Here is a 22978-nt window from a genome sequence, read left to right as displayed (position 1 = left end):
GCTGGAAGCTGCCATCAGAACACCAGCAAACACCATCAACAGTACCTATCTCCGAACAACCTGCACCTCTCCAACACACAGCTTTCGACTTGAATTTCAAGCCTCCCTTAAAGCAAGCCTACTCATATCAACACCGGCTGCGAAACAGCCAACCGAACGCCATAATGGTACAACCCACCCACCACACCCCCAACCCACCCATCAACTAACCGCCAACACCTCCAAAAGTCCCTCCGCATCGTCCCCGCCGCCTCAACCACAACCACCACGCCAGTCACCCTCGGCGCGCCCTCCGCTCCCGGCGTCCACGACACCCTGCGCCACAACCTCAACCTCTCGGCACCCGCGCCCAAAGCCACCGGCGCGCCCAGCACCACCTCCTCGCACCCTCTCGAGGCGCGCCTCACAGCCTGGAAGCAGCAGCAAGACGATCTCAAGATGAGCCTGCTGCGCCGGCAGTTCGGCATCGCGGAGCCCGTGCGCCGCGGCATGGAGCTCGCGATCGTCAAGAACGGCGAGTGGCGGCCCGCGGCGCTGGGCGAGGGCAGCGCGGGTCTGCACAGGCAGGTGCTGGAGGGGAGGGATTGCGAGATCGATTGGGAGGATGTTTACCAGGGCGAGCCGGGGCGCGGGATGGAGTTCCATGCGGAGATGGAGAGGAGGTGCCAGATGGAGTATTAGGTGCGGAAGAAGGTTGAGGAGTTCCCGGTGGACTCGTGGAGGCAAGAGAGGAGCCGAAGGATACGTGTAACAACAGCTTTTGTGTGTGCTGTTGGTCTGGCTGTACCAGTATAAACGGATAGCGAAGCATGAATGCATCAGACGATATATTGAACACTACAACATGAATCCATCGTGTCACCTAACTGTCAGACCTAGCATTTTCGGACAGTGGCTTGCCCTGGCATACGACCGTTGCATTCACAGTTGCTGTGCATTTTGGAGGACCAAGAACCGCTTTGTTAGGGAGCACAAAGACAAGGAACGCAGAGAGATAAAACATGATTTTCAAATCTATCGCAGCACAGCTCAAAAGAGAGTCTGATCCCAGTCCCGCCACTGGTAGAAAAAATGGAAATAGCATGGTATCGAAAGACGCGTCCCGGCAGAAACCTAGTACCCTACCCAAAGGAATGCGGATGCCTCTCCTGTTGACTCCAGAAACATCAAAACTCCCACAAACGCCACCTCTCCCAAACCACATGCATGTCGCTCGGTGTGGCTTTTCTCGCTTCTCTCTCCGCCCTGTTGAAGACTTCACAAGCAAGCTGGCCGTAGATTACAAGATGACACATCTGCAGCCCGAGCCGCCTTCCTCGCCGGCATTGTGGGCCCGTATCGAGCCTTTGCCGCCGGATTTGGCGCCAGCCTCGGCTTCGTCGTCGAGCAGGTCGGCGGGCTTGACTGTCATGTGGACGACGTTGGTGTTGGGGAGGGAGAAAGGGAGGTCTGGAAGAGCGTTAGTGATGAACAATTAGTATTGGGGTAGTCAGAGGATCATGATGAGCGTACCTTTCAGCGCGACTTTGTCGTCAATCATCCTTCCCATTATGATAAGGCGAATACTGCTGGGGTCACGCGGCCTCGCTTCCCACTCTGATCGCCAATCGGTCCAAATCAGCTCCTTGAGCTTGTACCCGCTCATCTCGCGAGGGTCGAAGTTGCCGTTGGCATCCTTTGCTGTGACCTTGCGTGAGGCCAGGTACTTTTGTGAGATCGTGTAGGCGTGTCTAGCGCCGGTGGTAAGCATGAGGGTGATCTTCAGAGCTGGAGAAGAAGGGTCGGTGCTGGGTGCCGGCTGGCCGTCAGGGCCGAGGGCCAGCTCGGCGGTTTCGCTGCGGTTGAGATCCGGAGGGTGAGGGTGGAGAGTCTGCTCAGTGGACTTCTTCTGCTCCGCTGATTTTGAGCTCGACGCTTGTGCTGAGGAGCTGGCCTCGGCGCCGGGATTGCTCAGGTCGTTCATCTCGACGGCTTTGCTTGATGGCCCGGCGTGGTCTTGGTCGTCGGTCGCTGAAGCCCCAGGAACTGCTTGTGCTTCCACTGCCGGGTTCGCGGATGGTGCTTCACTGCTTACTGCCATTGTACACGTTTCCAGTGCTCCCCTTGCTTTAGCGATAAGAGTGCTTATACTGCTGTTCGTGTGGCTGAGAACGCTGGGTCTTTGTGATATGTACCGTATCGACTCACGGCACGTAGTCGGGAATGGTAAACCGCCACAGCCGGGTGATCGGTGTCGGTTCCAAGAACTCGAACGATGCAGTCCTTCACTAGGATCAAGGTCCGCAACAGGTACCGGCGTGTTCGAGAGCCAGGGCTTCGATGTGGGTGGGGTTCAGATAGCGACAGCGTATGCAGACGTAAAATACACACTGAAGATGCTTTCCGTGAGTTTTTGTGCAGGCTCTCAAGAAATAGCTGTTCGATCGCAAGAGTCGGATGCGAGTTGGTCCAGAGGGTATGTCTGCAGCAGGATCCGTGCTCCCTTCCTTCCTGCTCAGGTCCTCAACGAAAGTCTCAGCGGCCGGTATGCGACTGAGCGGAAGTGGCTCCTGGTTCTCTCTCTCATCCGCTCTCCTGCTCTTTCCCAAGTGTGGACGACGACGTAGGCTGTCAATCGCTCCGTGGCCAGAAGTCGCTCTTCCCCAGGTCGCTCGGAACTCGGGCTCGCAGCGCGCGTGCAGCCAGGCGAGCGAATGGGTACGAGTGGATCTCTCGTCAGCAGTGCCGAGCCAATCGTCGGTCAGGCACAGGCGTGGTAAGGTAGGACAGTCGCAGCAGTGTCTTCGCCAGCAAAGGAGACGGCGGCGGGTTGTTGCAATAGTGAGGCGCAGCGGCGAAGCGGGAGCGCAAGTGTAGATGGGAAGGTTCAAGGCCAGTCGACGCCTCGCCTACGGCGCGGGATATCGTCTTGCTTTCTGTGGCTAAAGGCTCTGGACGCTGCGCAGACGGGGCACGGGACCTGATCCACTCTCTCTTCTCCAAAAGGCGGAGACTGAGAACGGCGAGCGGGCCGGCTTGGGGTCTGGGCAAGGCAAGGCAAGGCTGGCACTGCTGCTCGGCCTTCACTTCGGCCTTTGACTGCGGAACAATGCGTGTTGGAGAGGTGAGGAATCAGTGCGGAGTGTGCAGAAAAGGCATGCATGCAATCGCTCAGAAAAATAACCAAAGATCTATGAAGCGTCTCCGCTAGGAGATAAGGCTCTGTTCAGCGTCTTGTCTGACGAGACGAGGAAATGCAGAGTGGCAAACGGAACTGGCGGATCTGCAAGATTGGCTCAAGGCCCGTGACGGCAGCTCGTGTAATGTTGCGATTTGCTCTCGTCCAAGGAATTTGATAACTGTTCCCCGAGGCACGTCTGCATGATGACTTGCATCCATCGTTTCAAATGCCTAGGAATCCATCGCATGTCGGCACTGATCCTGGTACTCTGAACGGCTGTGCTCCGTGGAGGTGTGCGAACATGCGGACGGGTATGGGCTTTGGACTCAGTGCGTACATGGTACGGCGGTAAGCATGTGGACGGATGGCATGATCATCATCCGAGGCATTGCCACGTCTCGTCTGGCGAGGTTCCGTGAGGGTCTGGCACGGACTCCGTGAGCAAGCGTGCCAGGAAACCACCAGCTTCAATCAATTTGTTATCGCATCACAGTGCTACACTGTCGTCGAAACACAGTACAGCAGCACAACAGACAGGCAATGGTCGAGCCAATCCCAATTTGAGTCTTTACTTTGGCATCAGTATAATATATTTCTTATTTCAAAAACCGCTCCAATCGCTCCATCGCTTTGTCTTTGTTTTGTATAACATCCAGCGCCACGCCAAATTTGCTCATTGTTATTAATGAAATCCCATCAAATCACCAACCCAGCAAAAATTGCCAAGTACTCTAAACGATAAGGTACTCCTCATACGGCGTCGTATCCTCCACCTTGACGCCCTCCATTTCCTCTCTGACGCCCAACATGCTCACGTTGCCACCACCCCTCTCCTCACCCTTAAACTCCCAGCCCTTGAACAGCGCCTGCAACTCGGCAACCGTGCTGTCCTGGTCCTCAATAAGCAGCGCAATAGCATCATACCCGCCAGCGCCGGGAACCGTCCCACCAACCACACCTTGGACAGCCTCGCAGGCATCCAGCAACTGCGTCTGAGCCGGGGGCTCGATGGGCACGCCGCTCTTCTCGCCCATCGTGCGGATATTCTTCCTGATGGCCTTAAAGCACAGCCTCAGCGAAGCATAGTCCGGCTCCGCGCCTGACGCCTCCGCGAGCGCACGCATTTCCCTCGCCAGCGCCTCGTTCGCCGCCTGCAAATCCCGCCACACGCGGTCCGCCTCAGCAGGCTCCTGCTTGCGCCAGTCGAGCACCTTGCGCACCATCCCCGGCGTGCCACTGCCGCACGAGACGTCGCACATGACTAGGCGCAGGCCGGCGGGCACCCTCACGGCGTCCTTGAGCACCTCAGTGTCCCAGGGCGTGCCGGCCTCGTCGACGGTGGCGCGCAGGTGCGAGCCGAAGCCTGGCGAGCCGGGCTCGGAGTGCGAGGCGAGGATGGACGGGCTGAAGCGGCGGTAGAGGCAGGAGCCGAAGACGGCGCTGGCGACGTCGAAGCCGGAGCCGACTTTGCCTTGGGCCGCGCAGTGGGCGGCCTGCGCGAGGTTGTGCAGGCGGCGCTTGCCCTCGGCGGTGGTGAGGTCGATGCGGTCGGGGAGGTAGTGGGCGAGGACTGCGGCCGTGAGGGAGGTGACGAGGGCGGCGGAGGAGCCGAGGCCGGTCTTGTGGGCTTTGCTGATGGGGACGCCGAAGTTGTGGAAACGCTCTCCAGAGGCCAGATCTGAGGGCGTTGAGTAGTAATCGTTGTCGGCGAGGATGGTGATGGCAGAAGGCGTGATTATTGGGTTGCCGGAAACGGTGGTCACGTAGCTCAGGGCGTAGCAGAGCGCAGTTTCGACGAACGGGTTGCGGTTGAGTTTGAGGTCTGCGTCTCTGGAAGGCGAATAGGTGAGCATGTGTTCACTCTTAGATTAAGAAATATGACCTGTGGCGTTCCGAGTGCTTCACGATTGACATGGAAAGGGGCAAGTAGGCTTGTATGACAGTCACACCTGGCGTAAAATTGACAAACGATTGCCATTGACATCCAGACGAAACAAAATCCCACTTACATTCTAAGAGGCCTCATCTGCATACCACCGTCCCGCTCGATCAGGGTGTAGCCGTACTCCCACACAGCGTCTTCAAACTGGGGCGATCTCACGGTGATCTCGGATAGCGATACTCCATTCCTGGTGGGTACATCCTGTACGACACAGTGGATCCTGGCATCCAAGCCGAAGACAAGGCCATTGTACTCCCTGTCTAGCACCAGGTAGCCACCAGCCAGCAGGACCTTCCCCGGTGCTGACACGGCTACAGCGGCATTGGGGGCCACGCGAGCCATTGGAAAGAGGACGTAGCGACGGGAGCAATCGTGCCCTCGCTGTGCCGGTCACGGGTCTGGCGGAGGGCGACTGGAGCGGTAGGTATATGCTGATCGGTGATGGGGTAGGATAGGCGATGCAGGCAGGCAGGCAGGCACTTCACCCCGCTTCCTTTCGCACGCACGGCAGCGAGGGCTTCAGTTTCGAGCTACGCCACAGGGGACGTTTCTGTAAGGGCCGGTAGCGCCGGGCGGAGGAGGATCACGGCTCGTGCGTGGCAGCGAAAATGGCCCGCCGAGCGCCGCCGCGCTTAGGAAGTTTTGGGTTGTGGCTGAGACGGCAGAGCGAGCGATCGCACCGCGAAAGGGCGGCGCACAGTCAAACGAATTGGATGGAAACACCTGTGGGCGTCATGCAATGCGTGTGCGCGACGCCTGCCAACTGTTCCGGACGATTTACATGCCAATTCACTTACATGCCGTCGTGGAGGGAAGTCGCGCGCAAGGCTTGACAGCGACACATGACAGGGCTGAGCACGGGATTTGGGCGTTCCGCGCTCCCCGGCGATAATCTAACGGCTGGTCGCATTCGCGCTGCGCCTAGGACCTTCTCTTGGGTCGAGTCAGATGGAAGAACGTGCGGTCATACACTTCCTCCCTAGTGCCTCTATTTCACTCAGGCTCGCCGTATCCTCGCCATCCCCTTTGCATTCATTCCATTGTCGCCCACCCTTACACCGCACATTTCCTCGTCGTTTGGTAGCGACGTTCCCTTTCCCACTACACCCACCACCCCCCATCATTTACTTCTTTTATTAATCGCGCGTTTATTTGATGACCGGCGTGTCATCAAGTAAACCTGCAGTATTGCATTAAAAGAAGATACCAGGTGTGTAAAACCTCGCGCGGCACGCGAATGCGAGCACCCTCCGATTCGCGCGACAAGCAGCTGACTCCAGACCAGCCTCACTCTTCTTTTGAAGGGTCATCCCATCACCTAAATGGTGTACGTGAAGCCCACGGTCCACCTTTCGCGATTTGCAGGCACAGCCCTCAAGTCATTCACCCACGGAGGTGCCCAGACTGTCGTCGCAGCCTCGCAAGCTTCCTACGCCGCTCAGAACACCAACGCTACTCCTTTCGCCGACAACCTTCTTGGCCGCTGGCGCAAGTCGGAGAAGAACAGACTCCACAATGTTCACCACCACATAGAGGGTGCGCGCCAGGCGAGCACCCACGTCGCCCCGAACGCTCGCCCTGAGCCCAGCCACCATGATTCTGGACTGGAGAGGTACTTCGACGCATGGCAGAAGTACCAGAGGAACGAGATCAAAGAGAAGGAATGGCAGCAGTTTCAGTTCGCGCGAAGGATTGAATGGCAGCCGCCGACTACAGTTCCCGAAGGCAAGCTGGTTGGAGAGTCTGCGGTGGTGGATGAGGATCTTGGTGAGGAGACGAAAGAAGCGGCTAGCGCGCCTGCGCTCAAGCGATCATACACCACGAGCGCACTGAACGACTTCGGAAAACTCTTTGGACACGATGAAGCTGCGCGGGCGCAGGTCAACGATGCAATTGCCGAAGAGATTTTCCGCTCCAAGGATGACCTGGAGATTTCGCCCAGGACACAGTCTGCGGTTGAGGTTCGCTCTGTCCAGGATTCTGCTGCGTCTGAGCAGCCTTCCGCCTCTAGTCCGGCCACTGTCTACACACCTCCTGAGTCTCCCGAAGACCTACTTGCATCAGAGGGACAGTCATTCACAGAGGAGCTTGTCCAGCTTTCTGAGAACCAGCGATATGCTGAAATCCCAGCCGTCTTCCAGGCGATGCTGCGCGCTGGCGTGCAGAAGCCTTCGCCTGCCGCTTACCATGCGCTCCTCGTCTCGGCTCTGGAGCTCACTCGGAGCAAGTCCCACAAAGTTCCCAAGGCCCTTGAGGTCTACTCGGACATGCTCCGAAGGAGGGTCACTCCTAGTGTTGCCACTTTTGGTATCTTGATCGACCTTCTTGCTGCTCGTGCCTCAGCATCTGTTGTCGCCCGCAAGGATTTGGAGGACCGTCTCGCTCGTTACGGCGGTCTTGAGGGCCAAGATCAGTTCTTGTTCCGCTCCAACGAGTCGCAGTACACCATGCTTTTGGAGGACAGCTCGCTTTCGATCGCGCTCACCATGTTCAAGCGTGCCTCTCAGGACGGATCTGAGATGCTCTCCAGCACCGTCTGCGCCGCTCTTGTGCGCGCTTGTGCGGAACAGGGCCGTGTTGAGGACATGTCCAAGGTCTACGACCACATGATCTCTCGAAGCATGACAGTGGCCTCCAGCGTCTTCCCGCCTGTCATTGCCGCCCATGGCAATGTTGGCAACCTCAAGAATGCCGTTGAGTCTTACGACGAGTACAAGAACCTAGCGATCGCCCACAACGCTGGTGCACACGAGATGGACCGCGTCGACCACGAGGTCTATGCTGCCCTTATCAAGGCTTACGGTTCGGCAGACCGCCTCCAGGGCGGCTTGAAGTTCCTAGAGGGGATCCAGGCAGGTATCACTGATGCCAGCGAGCTGCAGAGCCTGCGCGACGCCGTTGCACTTCAGGCTCTCCTTCCGCTCGCATTGAACGACAGCACATGCCAAAATGCGTTCCATCTCAGCCGCTCTCTCACAGGCGCTACATTCGTTTCTGCCATGTCGACCATCTGCGTCACTGCAGCTGATCGCAACTTGGTGGAGCAGAGTCTGCAGGCCTTCGACGCGCTGGCAAACGTTTCCCACGATCTCGTGAAACCGGCTATGGCGATGATTGCGATGCACGTACGCAACGCCAACGTCGAGGCTGCTGAGCAGTACTGGGCAATCCTGGAGTCTGCGCCTGCCGAGATGATGTTCATTGAGCCGACTACCATGCGCTCCATCGCTCTTATCGCCACTGGTCAGGCCGACCGTGGCATTGGGCAGGCACGCCGCATGTTTGCTCGTGTGCGTGACTCTCAGCCCGAGAGCGCTCAGGCCAAGACTGCCGACCGCATCGACGAGGCGATCGAAGTCATTGGCAGGTTTGTCCTCACCAGCAAGATGCCGCTCCCTGCCGAGAGCAGCGCAGAGCTCCTGCGCACCATGACCGAAAACGGCAGCCTCGTTGAGCCCATCGCCGAGCACATCGTGGCCCGCTTTGGACCTGAGCAGATTGCGCGTCTATCCCCTGCTGACGTTGAGCTGCTTCTCCGCATTCAGGCAGGCATGATCGTACGCGAGTCCACAGCGGACATCGCCGGCCCAGCTCGCTTCGGCTGTCTGCTGGAAATCATCGTGGCGAAGGTCATCATGCCGTCTTCGGACACCGAGACCATGATTGAGAGGACCCTGATCAATATCGACAATGCTGAGCTTTCGCGCCTGTGGAACAACTACCGCTACCCCCAAGCTCCCGCTTTCACGCCAGCTCCGTTCACCCCTGCCATTCCTGCACCGGTCCCTGCTTTCGACGAGACTTTCGACCCGTACGCTGCGAGGACTGATGTCAAGGGCTCCAACGCTATTAACGAGATGCTCGAACGCCCGCACGGCCGCAAGATGAACGAGGCTCTGGCTAAGTTCCGCAACATGCGCCGTGTCGGCCGCGTCCCGAGGATGTTCACCTACGGCAAGCTCATCGAGGCGGCCGCCAAGGAGAACAACCTTGAGATGGCACACGACATTCTCGAGATGGCCAAGCAAGACGTGCCCTTTGATGTCAGATACCGTGTCGTCCGCTTTGGCTGGCAGCAGATCCTCGACCACATGGTGGCCGGCTGCCTCAACGTCAACCGCCGCGATCTTGCTGCTCGCTACCATCAGGACATGCTCCAGCTCGGTTTCTCTCCCTCGGCAAACACTTTCGGACTTTACATCACCACGCTCAAGGAGAACACCAAGACGTTCGACGAGGCTACTGAGGCCGTCAAGATCTTCCATCAGGCCAAGTCTGAGGGCGTCGAGCCTTCGTCTTTCCTCTACAATGCGCTGATTGGCAAGCTCGGCAAGGCTCGTCGCATCGATGACTGCCTGTTCTACTTCGCTGAGATGCGCAACCTCGGCATTCGCCCTACCAGCGTCACCTACGGTACCATTGTTAACGCTCTCTGCCGTGTCAGCGATGAGAAGTTCGCGGAGGAAATCTTCGAGGAGATGGAGTCTGCCACCAACTACAAGCCTCGTCCTGCGCCTTACCACAGCTTGATGCAGTACTTCCTCACCACCAAGCGTGACCGTACCAAGGTCCTTGCCTACTACGAGCGCATGCGTAGCAAGGGTATCGAGCCTACGCTGCACACTTACAAGCTTCTCATTGACACCCACGCCACTCTCGAGCCGGTCGACATGCAAGCCGCGGAGACAGTTCTGGCCGAGATGTCAGCTGCCGGTGTGCAGCCTGAGGCTGTCCACTACGCCTCGCTGATTCACGCCAAAGGCTGCGTGCAGCACGATCTTCCAGCCGCCCGTGGCATGTTCGACGCCGCGCTTGCCGCTGTCGCTCGCCCGCAGCCATGCTTGTACCAGTCGCTCTTCGAGTCACTGAACGCAAACCACCAGTCCGCCTCAGCTGACTCCCTGCTCGCTGACATGCGTGCCCGCCACGTCGAATACACACCGTACATTGCCAACGCGCTTATCCACGGCTGGACTCTTGAGAATGATCTCAACAAGGCCAAGCACGCTTTCGCTCGTGTGCCGATGGCTAAGCGAGAGCCTAGCACCTACGAAGCTATGGTGCGCGCCTGCCTTGCGGCTGAGAAGCGCGAGGACGCGAAGGAGGTCGTGAAGGAGGCGCTGGGTAGAGGGTACCCTAGCGCCGTCGCTGGCAAGATCGCCGAGCTTGTGAGGTAATCTCCAGGCTCTCTGGTCTGCTTGCGTTCTTCTGTTTTGGCGTTTTCGCTTTTATATTTGAGCATGGGGATGCTCCTTCAGTTCTCCGGGATCTATTTTGCTCTTCACCTTGTGCATTCAGCGACGGCGTTCTCGGCAGATTCTGGTTTTCTTTTCCTCGCGGCATCCGGCTGGTCTGCGACACGCGGGCTCAGCGACGGTGGGACTCTGGGTTGGGAATGGATTGACGTTGGGGGCATGGAGGGAAGCGCCCCAAGCGGCCGGGTTGATGATGATGGGACGGCCGAGCATAGCCGTCGAGCGGCTTTGCATATTGTAATACTAAGATACCCAGACGATAGCTCTCCTCTCTGCTAGACTTTTTTTCCCTCGGCCTGGGCTTTTAGAGCCAGGTGGAGGGTGGTCTAGGATTTCATAGAAGAAATCAATACAGTTAATACCAAAAATTGCCTCACTCCGATTTCGAATGATTTTATGCGCTTTTGTATCGACAGACTGACGACGTCAGCCTCGTCAGCCTACGCAAACCGAAGGTTTCCATGACCTTGACGTTTTCCCTTCCAAACACTCTGAACATTGACTTCGCGACGAGACCTGTCTTCATCAGTAGCGTCCCATTAGCTAGATCCTCCATCGCAAAATACCTCAAACGCATGCACAGCATATCACGATTGCTCATTTCTTCTGCCTAAAGCTTGACTCACAAACTCTGTCCAATCCACCGAGCTTTATACGAGGCACACATCCAAACAAACCGTCGAACACGGCTCTAATTACCAGAATCGGTCTCCTTCCTCTCTCACGTACACAGAGTGGCGACCGAGCCAGCGCCCACGGGCCCTCCTCCTCACGCTCACCGCGCCGCTGAGATGAGGCCGTGCATGGTATCAATGTACTTCTGCGAGCCTGCTGCGCCTGCGATTGGCTCGTTTTACGACCCGTGGCGACCGTCCTGTGCGTGGGCGGCACCTCCGCCGTAGCTGAGGAGCCCGGTTTCCCTTGGAGGACGTGTCGATTCTGCCTCCCTATATCTACCTACCTGTCTTAATCTGCGAGGCTTTAGTCGTGCTTGTTGGGTGCGGTATCTGTTTTTCGTTTTTTTGCAACCAACATGCATAGTTCGCTGGCTTTGGTGGGCCTGGGGCTTCACTACGCTTGCGCCTGTGCTACTGTCGTTGTCGCCTCGCTTGCTAGCTTAGGGGCTATTAGCTCGAAGAAGGCACCGGATCGAGATTTTGGATATCGGAAAAAATATTCCAGGTGGTGGCAAGTATTGATAATTGCTACGTACGTCGTTGAGACGATCGTGGCTGTTCTTGCGGGCGACGATGCTTTGGCTACGGATCAAGCTCCGCTGGTACATCTCCTTGTCGCAGCACTAACATGGACGACTCTTCTCGTGCAGAAGAAATGCACCGCGTTCACGGTATTTGCTACGGCTGTTACGGGACTTGCTCTGGAGATTCCGCTATGTGTTCTATCGAATCTGCAACTAGATGGGCACACCTTCAACATCGCAGCTCTTGTCCTCCAGGTGATCCGGGTCATTGCCTTCGCAGGTCTCATGGTACTTACTTGCCCGCGAAGGCACAAGGACACGCCAGATCAGGATGACGACCAGCCATTGTTTCGTGACCAAGAGAATGGATATGGTGCGATTCCAGAGTCCGCCACCACGAAGGGCGATGCCGCTTCGGCCTCGTCGGACGACTCCGACGACGATTCCGAACAATGCGGCGAAGACGTCGCCCTCATCAAGGAGCGCCGTGCCGAAATGTTGAAGCAGCGCGGAGGCTGGTTAGGGTACCTGAGAGAATTCAAAGTCTTCGCGCCGCACATCATCCCCAGACACGACGGCTGGGTCCAATTCTGCTACCTGATCTGCCTCCTCTGCATGATCGCCGCCAGAGCCCTGAACGTCATCCTCCCAGTCCAGCTCGGCAAAGTCGCCGACAACCTCACGAGCGGCAAACCGCCTTACCGCGACCTGGGCATCTGGCTCCTGCTCTCCTTCGCGCGCTACGACCCTGGCTTGGACACCATCCAGGCCCTGGCCAAGATCCCGATCGAGAACTTCAGTTACGCCTCCCTGACGAACGCGGCTTTCAACCATGTCATGAGCCTATCGATGGACTTCCATTCGGAGCGTGACTCGGCAGAGGTCATACGCGCGATCGAGCAGGGCAATGCTATTACGAACTTGCTGAGCACGTTCGTGCTGTCTATCATCCCAACGATTCTGGACCTTGTCATCGCGCTGGTGTACCTCTCGCAAAAGTTCAACCAGATCGTTGCTGTTGCTCTGCTGGCGTGCGCGATCGCGTTCATCGGATCTGAGATTTTGGCGACGAGCTGGAATCTCGGCAACCGTAGAGCGATGGCCAAGGCCAGTCGACAGGAGGCGAAGGTCATCTTGCAAGCTGTGCAGGGTTGGCAGACCGTGTCGTTCTTCAATCGGTTCGGGTACGAAAGACAGCGTTTTGGGCAGGCCGTGCAAACCCAACTCATCGCAAAGCAGCGCTGGGGCGTGGCAGACGCGATGGTGCAAGCTGTCGTTGAGGGTCTCTTTCCAACAACTTTCTTCGTGCTTGCCTGCTTGGTCATGCGCGAGATCTCGGTCGGCAACGCTACGCCCGGCGACTTCGTCTTCCTGATGGAATACTGGGACCGGCTGACCTGGCCCATTTCCATGCTCTCCCACAACTGCCGCTTCCTCATGTCCGACCTCGTCGACGCCGAACGCCTCCTGCACCTCTTCCAAACCCAACCAACCATCACCTCCCGCCCCGACGCGCTCTCCATCCCGATCAAAGGCGAAATCATCTTCTCCAACGTCCATTTCGCCTACGACGGCAAACAGCCCATCCTCCACGACATCTCCCTCGCCGCCCACGTCGGCCAGACCATCGCCTTCGTCGGCGAGACCGGCGCCGGCAAGTCCTCCGTCACCAAGCTTCTCCTGCGCCTCTACGACGTCTCCGCCGGCCGCATCACGCTCGACGGCCACGACGTCCGACACTTGAGCCTCGACAGCCTACGCACGGCCATCGGCGTCGTGCCGCAGGCACCCCTCCTCTTCAACGGCTCCATCCTCGAAAACCTGCGCTACGCGCGCCTCGACGCGAGCGACGCCGAAATCGAATCCGCGTGCCGCGCGGCGGCCATCCACGACAAAATCCTCACGTTCGCGGACGGCTACGCCACGCGCGTTGGCGAGCAGGGCGTCAAATTGTCCGGCGGCGAGATCCAGCGGCTGGCGATCGCGCGGGTGTTCCTGAAAGACCCGCCCGTGCTGATCCTGGACGAGGCGACGAGCGCGGTGGACTCCCTGACAGAGGCGGCGGTGCAGGGGGCGCTGGAGGGGTTGCGGAAGGGTCGAACGACGCTGGTGATTGCGCATCGGCTGTCGACGGTTGTTAAGGCGGATTGTATCTTTGTGATGCATGAGGGGAGGGTGGTGGAGAGGGGGAGTCATGAGGAGCTGTTGGGGATTGAGGGGAGGTATTGGCGGATGTGGACGAGTCAGACTAGGGCGGGTTGCGGGGCGTGAGGGTGTTGGTTTGGTGTATTGTTTCTGGTTTTGCTGTGGGGTTGTGCGGTATATGCGAGGGGTGGGGGTCTGGTTTGGTGGTGGGTGGTTTCGGAGATCCGAGTCGTCTGATCCGGGAAATGTCGTCTTATATTATTAGCTTGTATACGACTTAATGCGTTGCAATGCCAGTGGTGTAGCTTTTAGTAATATTGGCTTCAAGCAGGACATGGCTCGAGAGACTGTACTAGTCGCTTCGCCTCAATAGTGGGTCTTGCTCCTGTCCAGCCTCGTAAGATGCATCGTCGACGCTACCTTCGTGGTCGGCCTTCTCTTCCACCGGCCCGTAGAGGACGTAGTGCTGTGTGATGAAGATGATGTCAAAGGCTAAGCTGATGTTAGCCAGCCCGAACTTAACCGGGTTGCCGGTCAGCCCGCTCCAGTCGGCTTGAAGCGAGCTGTCTATGATGAGTTGGAGCAAGCTCAGAATGCCTCCACTGAAGTCGAGCAGCTGCTGTGTGATCGACCAGCCAACGGTCGACTGGCGTCTGAAGTTGGCGAAGGCCTGTGGAACGTATTTCCATACGGTGAGAATCAGCTTGACATACTGAATGGCGTAGACCTGAGACTTTGTCAGTGTCCTGGTTGCGGGGAGCTGGGAAGAGCGTTCTCTCAACTCACCACGTCAAGCCATGCCCAGCCAGTACCATCATTGCTTCCGCCTCCTTCGCTGTTCAAGACAATGAGGATCGTGATGGCGACGCCGAGCAAGCTTCCGAACAGGATACCCAAGGTCAGCCTTCCAGCATGTCTCTTCACACCCTTCGCCGCCTCCCATCCCCAGAGCCTCGGCCAAAATTGCGAGTAGACCACGACGCAGAAGATCCAGGCATGCACGCCGAAAGCGAAGTCGTTGAATCTGACGGTCGGCTCGGGCGACAGCGGGTGACGGACGGCATATTGGGAACGCACGATAGGAGAGTAGAGAAAGATGCCCGTGCTGATGGTGTAGCAGGAGAATCCAAAGACGTTCAAGAGTGGAAAGTCCGGCAAAAAGCCTTTAGTCGAGCGGCGCTTGTAGTTGAGCCAGGGTTGAGGGTAGAATGACAGAGACCAAGCGATGAAATACAGCCACCCGCAAAGGCTGTGGGACGTGTGTTAGCTTGCTGACGTTCCTGTGTATGACCATGTGCCTTACCGAGATACCGCCTGGGCGAACAGCACCAGTTGATGATTCTCAAGCAGCATCGCATAAACGAGAGTGAAGGGAAAAAAAATACTGCAAATAATACAAGACAGGCGGGACGACTAGGGCTTGATATGGACAAGATGAACGAAGGTGTCTAGATGCCAGGCCGCAGTGATATCTCGAAGCAGCGCGGATTGTGGCATCGATGCCTCAGTCACGCGATGGCACAAGGCGCGGCGGCAAAGACGCAACTAGCGGAGCCTCTCGTTCACGAGGTCTCTGTACCTGCAGCAATCGCCGGGCGGCCTGGGTTGAGCACACCAAGGGCACGCTCTGCCGAGTCAGCAGCCTTGGACCGTTCCTCCACGGCGCGCGGGCCGTCTCCGCAAAAGCGGGTTTCGCGATACCTCGCGCTGGACAGCCCGACAGGGTCGACGGCCCATGCGCCAACACCAGCATCAACAGCCACGTCGAGCGCACCGCTGCCACGCGCCCGACGACGCAGCGAGTGAGTTTGCTACAAGCCGCCTCCGGAACAAACGGCATCGCGCACGCAAAGCCATGCGCCAGCGGCTCAGCACCTGCGCCGGGAGACAGACGACGACAGGCTAGCTTCACCATCCCACTCGCAGCTGACAAACTCACCTGCAACACCTCGCGCGCGCCCATCGCGCCTTCACCAGCCGACATGGCCTCGACAGACCTTTCGCCACGTCGTGCTACGCGCACTCCAGCCAGAACGCGTGTAAGCTCGCGCCACGACCTCGTGACCGAACCTCCAGCCAAGCGGCGCAAGTTCGTTCCTGGAGGCCTTGGAGGAGGAGGAAGGTGGGAAGACACCGAGGATACAGAGAACACCAAACCGGAGCAGAATACCAGAAGCTCGCGTGCACTCACTGCGCCACGCGTGCGATCACGGCGATTCAGTGCTGAGCTCCGTGACAAGGACGACGACACAGCGACACCTACGGCAACAAGATCGGCTATGCAGACACGACCACGGAGAGAAAGGCCTGAAAGATATGTTCCGCCCTCGGTGCCGCCCAGACCACGGTATAGCAACTCGTCTTCTGCGGCGGCAGCGAGTCAGGCGAGCGATGGTTACAAACCGAGAGAAGAGAGGAGCTGGGAGGACTTCCACCCCGACCTGGATCTGGACGCTGGATTGATAATCTACTCCGCAGACGAGGTGGATGGTAGGACGAAGAAGGACGATGTCAAGGCTGCGATTGCTCAGCTGGAGAACCACAGACCTACGGTGAATGGAAACGGCGAAATACACACCGCAGACACGCCACAGCAACCTACAGCCGACGTCGAGACACCTCTGAAGCGCAGACCTGGCCGGCCGCCCAGGCAACACACTTCGATGCTCACGGGTCTTGGTCTGGCCTCACCGATACCAATCAAGCCACTGCCAACGCACAGCTCGAAAGAACGTCTGAACTTGCCGAAACCCTCTTTTCGCCATTTCAGCCACTTTCTCGCATTTGAGGAGAATTCACGAGAGATCAAGGTGAACTATGTCGATCGGACAATGTCGAACGTCGGATATCAGGAGAGCGATAGATTCGAGCTTCCTGCGAAACACCTTATCCGACTTTCAGAAGCCCAGCAAGCGGAAGAGGAGGCCGAGATGGGCTTGAGACTGGAGAGCGATGGCCCCGTCGAGGGACATGTTGCGGCACCAGCCGTTGGGAAAGTCGAGTACGACATGGACGAGCAAGATGAAGAATGGCTGGAGTGGATCAACGAACAGCGTAAGAGCGAAGGAGTGGATGCGATCAAGCCCGCCATCTTCGAGATCACCATGACGCAAATCGAAAAGGAATACCACGCGCTCGAGAAACGTATACCCAAACCGCAGCCGCGGCACGCTCAACTGCATAGACCGCGTTCGAGCTCGCAAGCGGCCGTTAATGGCGACCCTAATCCGCCGGGAGACGAGCCAGATAGCAAATGCTCGATCTGTGACGACGGAGACTGCGAGAACGCCAACGCTATCATCTTCTGCGATGGCTGCGACCTGGCTGTTCATCAGGAATGCTATGGTGTGCCATTCATTCCCGAAGGCCAGTGGTTCTGCCGGAAATGCAAGGAGATTGGACGAGGCACACCCACGTGCATCTTCTGTCCGAACGTGGACGGCGCCTTCAAGCAAACGAATACTCTACGCTGGTCGCATTTGCTCTGCTCGATATGGATTCCAGAAGTTACGATCGCTAACATGACGTTTATGGAGCCCATTACCGACGTGGACAAAGTGCCGAAAAGCAGATGGAAATTGAATTGTTATATTTGCCAGCAGAAGATGGGTGCATGCATCCAGTGCGGCAACAAGAATTGCTATCTTGCATTCCACGTCACATGCGCTAGGAAAGCCAAGCTGTTCCTCAAGATGAAGAGCCAACATCAGGGAGGAATTGACGCTAGCGTCTTGAAAGCTTTCTGCGACAAGCACGTGCCGCCCGAGTGGAGGCGGACGCACGATACTGACAACGCGATCATCGAGACGAAGCGATGGTACAGGCACGCTATGAAGGACCGCAAATGGGCAGACAGCCAGACCGCCGCGCTTGAGCTTGGGGCTCCTCCCGCGCCAGACGGAGGCATGGTGGCTGACGGCAGCGCCGGGGATGACACCATCACTGTCGCGAACCAGAAACGCAAGCGCGCTCAGCCGCCGAAGCTGAGCTGGAGATTGCCTTCAGGGGCGCCTGTCGTTCCGAATGTGGTCTACAACACGGTGGAAGCCAGCTTGACTCGCTTCACGATCCGCAAACGCAAGGAGTTCGTGGAGAAGGCATGCCGATACTGGACTCTGAAGCGCGAGGCACGTCGCGGCGCCGCGCTGCTCAAACGGCTGCAGTTGCAACTTGAGACTTTCTCTAGCATGGAAATCACAAGGCGCAACTTCGCTGGTATGGGCGCGGCTGGACGGCCGAGGTTACTGCGGCGCATCGAGTTTGGCGAGATGCTGCAGAAGGACATGGAGTATCAGGTGCAGCTCACGGCGAAGATCAAGGAGCGCGAGATGCTTCGCCTGCAGGAGCTTCTCATGCTCAGGGAGCAGATTGACACCGTGTACACGCCTATTGCGCCGCTGCTGTGGCCGATCTTGCTGCGCGTGCAAAAGTGAGTTCCGACATCAACATGTGTGACATTTCAGTTGACTGACTTAAATTTCAGACTCGATGAGAGAGACGGTGTCTTCCGCGAGGGCACTGACGAGCTCGCTCAACGCTTGCGTGAGCGCTACTATACCTCTGTCTCCGACTTCTCCAAAGACCTGTCACAGGTCTTCCTCGCCAAACTGGCCGAGGGCGACAACTTGGACCCGGCCTCCAGCGCTGACATCAACACAATCCACCAAAAGCTCAACGAAGTTCAACCTGGAACCGCAGAGCACCACGCCCTCAGCCACGACCAGAAAGAGCTCAAGAAGCTCGCCAAGCGCATCGTCAAAGCAGTCAAAGAGCTCACCGAGGGTGCCGCCAGGAAAGAAGCCCAGCTGCGCGGCTTGCAGCACGAAGAAGCCATGCGCAAAATCGAATCCCTCGCCCTCTTCTCCGCGGACGTCACCAAATCCATCGAGGCCGACCTCGACGACACCAGCAAAGCCACCACGAAACTCCGCTCCGCCTCCAACGCCTCCGCAGTCGCCGGCGCGTCCCCCGACGTGAAAGCCGACGGCGCCGCCGCCGACATCGAAATGCGCGACGTCTCCAGCGCCGCCGAGGACGCCGCGCCCATCACCGTAAACGGCACCGCAGAGAAACCCACCCGCGCTTCCTCAACCCTCTCCCACGCAACCAAAACAAACAGCTCCAAACCCACCGAGCCCCTCTCACCCCCCATCTCCACCGGCTCCGCGCAGCGTCCCAACGCCAACCCTAGCGACGACGTCTTCGCCCACGGCGGCGTCGCCTGGTACCTCGCGCCTTTCGACCCGCTCGGCACGACAGTGCACGAGGAGCGCTACACCGGTCGCGAAGTGATGCGCGATATGAGCGAGGAGCTGTCGGATATGGATGAGGATACGCTTGTGGGCCTGGGGCTTAGTGGGTTGGATGATTCTATTGGCCAGGGGTGCACGGCGGCGGGGGCAGATGGAGGTGCTGCGGTGGAGAAGGGGAAGGGTGCGAGTGCGGGAGCGACGGCGAAGAAGAGGCCGAAGAGGAAAAGGAATGGGTGGTGATTGTTTTGATTTGATTTGTGACAGCCTGAATTGCGACAGCCTGATGGTACAAAGCAATTGGCATGAGTCTTTGAGCGAGTGGCGAGGATGGGTGATGGTTCTGTTCTGGAGGGATGCATTGTTTCGTCTCTTCAATGGCCGTGTTTCCGAGCCTCTCCTCTGCTTCTTGCTTGCTTGTATTAGATGTGATATCCCCCTCTAGAATTCTCGATAGCTTCAATGACCTCTTTCCACAACACAATCGATCAATCACATCGCCCTGTCGAGCAATGGACGTACTCGCCCTGACCGTCACCATCTCATCTCACTTACCTCCTGCACAGAGTGGCCGTCCACCACTTCGCACGTGACACAAGACACACCTCAGTGACACTCACCATCTCGATCCCCCAGCCCACGCTCCAGACCACCTCCCGCTTACCTACCTTAACGCCAAGGTCTCTCACGCCTCGCGAAGGCATCCATCCCCCAGAAGCCTCACCGTCGCAACGCAGCCGTCCATCCACGCACGCACCGCAGCACACCGCCAGAGACCTCACTCAGGAACCTACCCACCCCCACGCAAACGCACATTACCCAAAAAGCCGCCGCCCGAGCCGCCGCCACCAGCCTTACAAGGCTACGTGCGAGCGGCGCATGCAGTCAGCCGGCCGGGCGGTCGTCACGGAAACATGTGCGTACGTATGTATGTATGTATGTATGTAGGTACCCAGCGCCAGAGCCCGCGGGCTTACGAGAGCCGAAGCGAAGCGCAGGGCAGGGCAGGGCAGAAAGAGGAAGCCGGTCCTGCAGAGGGAGGGAGGGCTTGAGAGGGTAGGTACCTACTTTGCTTTTGCTTTGCTTTCTGGGTTGTCTTGCTTCGCTGACTGCGCTGTGCGTCACCGCGACGTGCGGAATAGTACTTATCGCCCGATCGCAGATGGATAGGGCAGGGCATGGCAGGGCGGTGCAGAGTGTGGCTGTGGCTGTAGTGGGTAAGCCGGGCTTCCTTCGCGCGGAGGGAGTGTGGCGGGGCGGATAGGGTGGGGCAGAGGACGGATGACTGTATTTTGGGATGGATCTCTCGGAGCGCGCGCGAGAGTGGGGGTAGGATTGGGGCTACCGGTGTATGGTGATGGCATGTGGAGGGTGTGGTTCTTTGGGTCGCGGTGTCAGGATTCGGGAATAGTGTCGAGGGCGGAGGTTGGCCGAGGCGTGTGAAGTCTGATGATGATGATGAGGTGTATCTTTGGGGAAAGAGGGTTTCGGTCGGAGTTTCGTTTGTTCGAGGCGGGTATGCCGGTGTCGTGCGTGACTTCTGCCTGGCCTCTCTTTTGGTTCGCGTGAGCACGTTTTGATCACTTATAAAGAAGAGAGTTCACATCGTCAATCCTTGGGACTTGCGCCAGACAGGTGATCGGACTCGGACTCGCGTACGATTCGTCCGGTGAACGAGCGAGCTTGCATGAGTTGGTGACATGTATGACGGCTCCTGCAGCAGAATAGGGCAGAGAGCGTGCACAGCCGGGCCAAGGTCTCGATATCGTTAAAGATGGCTTTGTCAGCCTGGGGACGGGCGAAAGAGGAAGGTGGGTGCCGATTGGAATGAGAGTTTGGGAGGATCGCTACGGTGTGATTTGCGGCCGTAAGGCTTGGGGCAGTCGAACCTGGTTTTTGTGTGCTGTTCACCTGCACATGCAGTGTGTACAGACGAGAGCGTTGGTATTTCACTGCGGTGTGTGTGAGTGGGATGCACCGGTGAAGCTGCGTGCATAAAGTGATGTGCCACTTGTTGGACCATTTATGCAAGCCTGCGATCACCCGAAAATTGAGCAGCTCAAGCACGTGAAAGAAGGCATGACGTGGCGGCAGAATCAAAGGACGGATCTGCCTGTACGTCTCCAGCACACCGGTGCGGAACGGAGCTGTTGAGAAAGGAGCGGTCGACTTGTCCCTGCTGATCGGGGTCACAATCCTGACCACCAACTGCCGGCGAAACCTAACAGTATCGCATGCAATCTTACGAATAGACTTCAACAACGGCACTGCGAACCAGCAACAGATTTTCCAAGGCCCCCCAATAAATACTCCCAGCAGAGTTTGACGGACCTCCGTCCGGAATGCCAAAGGTGACTGTGGTATTTGTGGCATTTTGTGCAACGTGTGCCCTGGGATTACCAAAGTGGCTATACCGGCGCGATGCACAATAAATCAAAAATCTTGTGCAATAGTGCATGCACACTAGCCGCAGGCGACAAAAACGCCCGTCACTGCTAAGGACGTGACACCTGCAGAGCACACCGGTAGTCGAACTCTACAACACATCCTCAGTGTGGCCAGAGAACAAGTCCTCAAGTGCAAAGAGAGGCGGCCTCCAACGCTGCACAAATGGTAACCATCTCACCGCAGGGATTTGTGCACAGCATTCCATCACCGCTCAAGCTTCCACGCAGGCGGCGCCGATACACCGCAGCTACCGGTCTCAGTCAGACTCGGCTATGCCCACGTGTCGCTCGCTAGCCCATCATGATCCAGTCACCACTCGCTCGGGTCCGTACAAATGCAACACCGGCATGCAAGCCAGTCGTCCTTAATACTAACCAGCAGAAACGAATCGTGACAGCTTGGCCCGTTTCGTCGGCCGCCCACCGGTTGAAAGCATCCTTGGACCTTAGGCTGGTGGGAGTCAAGCGGCTCGTCGGCACCTCCACTCCACTACATCCATTACGGTTCTCGTTGATTGCGACCGTCGCCGTCTAGACCGTGGTGAAGGAGCGCGACCGGCAAAACTAGGCCGTGACCACTTTGATTGCTCTACACGGTTAGACGGTTCGCGAGACCATGTGTACCAGGATAGGCATCCTGCGAAAGGGCCGCCAAAGGACGGCACGTAATTGGGCACATTTCTCATTGCCAACAATCAAACGGGATCAACACCCTCGCTCGCCAAAGAGACCAGCGCCATGCCACGTGGAGGGGACTTCGACTCAGGTCGCTCGGAAGTTGCCCGATGCAGGCCGAGCAAGGGCTTGCCGGCCATAGAGTAGGAGATCTATTCTTGAAAGTCGGAATACTGAAGCGACAGGCACGCGACGATTGGCGCCGCCACGACCACGACGGGGCTGCGCTCATCCCAATCCGGTCGTACGCTGCGCTTATCGTCGCCCTCAGTCTTTCCCCGCTGTCTTTGCGGCTTGGCCACGGCTTTGCCTTTACGCTGCCGTTCTGCGTGCCCTTTCAGATGGCGGGCACTTAGCACGGTGCTAAAATGTGTAGTCGACACTAGCCACTTTGACGTCTGACTGGCTGGGCAAGAATGGGGAAGCCCAAGCCCAGCATCAACCTCGTCTGGCTTAGCTCACCTAGTGTCGGCCAACACATGGCCGGTGCCAAACGTACGTAAGCAAGCAACCGTTGGCGCCATCTCCACTTCGAATGGGCCACGGCCAAAAGCCCTTGCGTCCGTGTGCTTGGAACGCAGTAGTGACGGCCGCGTTTCAGAGACGCCCGTTGGTATCGGACATCCTCGCGATATCACGAGCCCCCCTCTCACAGCACCAGGGGAGCCGAACGGCACTTTCCACGCCCTCTGCCCGCGCGCCCGCGCACGTGCGTGCGTGCGTGCGTGCGCCAGATAATCGCAAGCCGCGCTTGCCGCGACTGTCAAAGCAACCAAGCCCCCCATGCGCGGGCGCAACAAAAAAAGCATGGGGATTCCCTGGGTGCGTCTGGCATCGCCGTAGTGCCCTCTGCACGGCAGACGGCGCGGCCGAGATGGGCTTTAGCTCCATCGCGGCCCCGGCA

The 22978-nt window shown here is 57.9% G+C and overlaps 7 protein-coding genes across 7 annotated transcripts; 4 read left to right on the top strand and 3 right to left on the bottom strand.

Moving 5' to 3' along the window:
- WHR41_08159 (uncharacterized protein) lies at positions 1-849 on the top strand. Its single transcript, XM_069376763.1, has 2 exons — positions 1-167; positions 229-849. Exons 1-2 carry the CDS (start codon positions 165-167, stop codon positions 679-681), a joined length of 456 nt encoding a protein of 151 aa, XP_069227181.1. The 5' UTR covers positions 1-164; the 3' UTR covers positions 682-849.
- Positions 850-987: 138 nt separating this feature from the next.
- On the bottom strand, positions 988-3186 carry WHR41_08158 (uncharacterized protein). The gene is made up of 2 exons (XM_069376762.1): positions 1513-3186; positions 988-1449 (listed from the first exon to the last, which is right to left on the bottom strand). Exons 1-2 carry the CDS (start codon positions 2078-2080, stop codon positions 1280-1282), a joined length of 738 nt encoding a protein of 245 aa, XP_069227180.1. The 5' UTR covers positions 2081-3186; the 3' UTR covers positions 988-1279.
- A 514-nt stretch (positions 3187-3700) lies between these two features.
- Positions 3701-5753, bottom strand: WHR41_08157 (uncharacterized protein). The gene is made up of 2 exons (XM_069376761.1): positions 5170-5753; positions 3701-4990 (listed from the first exon to the last, which is right to left on the bottom strand). The coding sequence occupies exons 1-2, from the start codon at positions 5442-5444 to the stop codon at positions 3892-3894; spliced, it is 1374 nt and encodes a 457-aa protein (XP_069227147.1). The 5' UTR covers positions 5445-5753; the 3' UTR covers positions 3701-3891.
- Positions 5754-6424: 671 nt separating this feature from the next.
- On the top strand, positions 6425-10279 carry WHR41_08156 (uncharacterized protein; the record flags this gene model as incomplete). Its single annotated transcript, XM_069376760.1, has 1 exon — positions 6425-10279. One exon carries the CDS (start codon positions 6425-6427, stop codon positions 10277-10279), a length of 3855 nt encoding a protein of 1284 aa, XP_069227146.1.
- Positions 10280-11390: 1111 nt separating this feature from the next.
- Positions 11391-13829, top strand: WHR41_08155 (uncharacterized protein; the record flags this gene model as incomplete). Its single annotated transcript, XM_069376759.1, has 1 exon — positions 11391-13829. The coding sequence occupies one exon, from the start codon at positions 11391-11393 to the stop codon at positions 13827-13829; it is 2439 nt and encodes an 812-aa protein (XP_069227183.1).
- On the bottom strand, positions 13340-15344 carry WHR41_08154 (uncharacterized protein). The gene is made up of 3 exons (XM_069376758.1): positions 15007-15344; positions 14490-14952; positions 13340-14430 (listed from the first exon to the last, which is right to left on the bottom strand). Exons 1-3 carry the CDS (start codon positions 15054-15056, stop codon positions 14056-14058), a joined length of 888 nt encoding a protein of 295 aa, XP_069227182.1. The 5' UTR covers positions 15057-15344; the 3' UTR covers positions 13340-14055.
- Positions 15345-15685: 341 nt separating this feature from the next.
- Positions 15686-19195, top strand: WHR41_08153 (uncharacterized protein; the record flags this gene model as incomplete). The annotated part of the gene is made up of 2 exons (XM_069376757.1): positions 15686-18132; positions 18187-19195. The coding sequence occupies 2 exons, from the start codon at positions 15686-15688 to the stop codon at positions 19193-19195; spliced, it is 3456 nt and encodes a 1151-aa protein (XP_069227145.1).
- Positions 19196-22978: the final 3783 nt, after the last annotated feature.

The sequence above is a fragment of the Cladosporium halotolerans genome (assembly GCF_011745625.1).
Source record: "Cladosporium halotolerans strain TM138-S3 chromosome Unknown Sca29, whole genome shotgun sequence".
Taxonomy (NCBI): domain Eukaryota; kingdom Fungi; phylum Ascomycota; class Dothideomycetes; order Cladosporiales; family Cladosporiaceae; genus Cladosporium; species Cladosporium halotolerans.
Note: the sequence above shows the minus strand (reverse complement) of the source record. Positions and strands in the feature narration are given on the sequence as shown.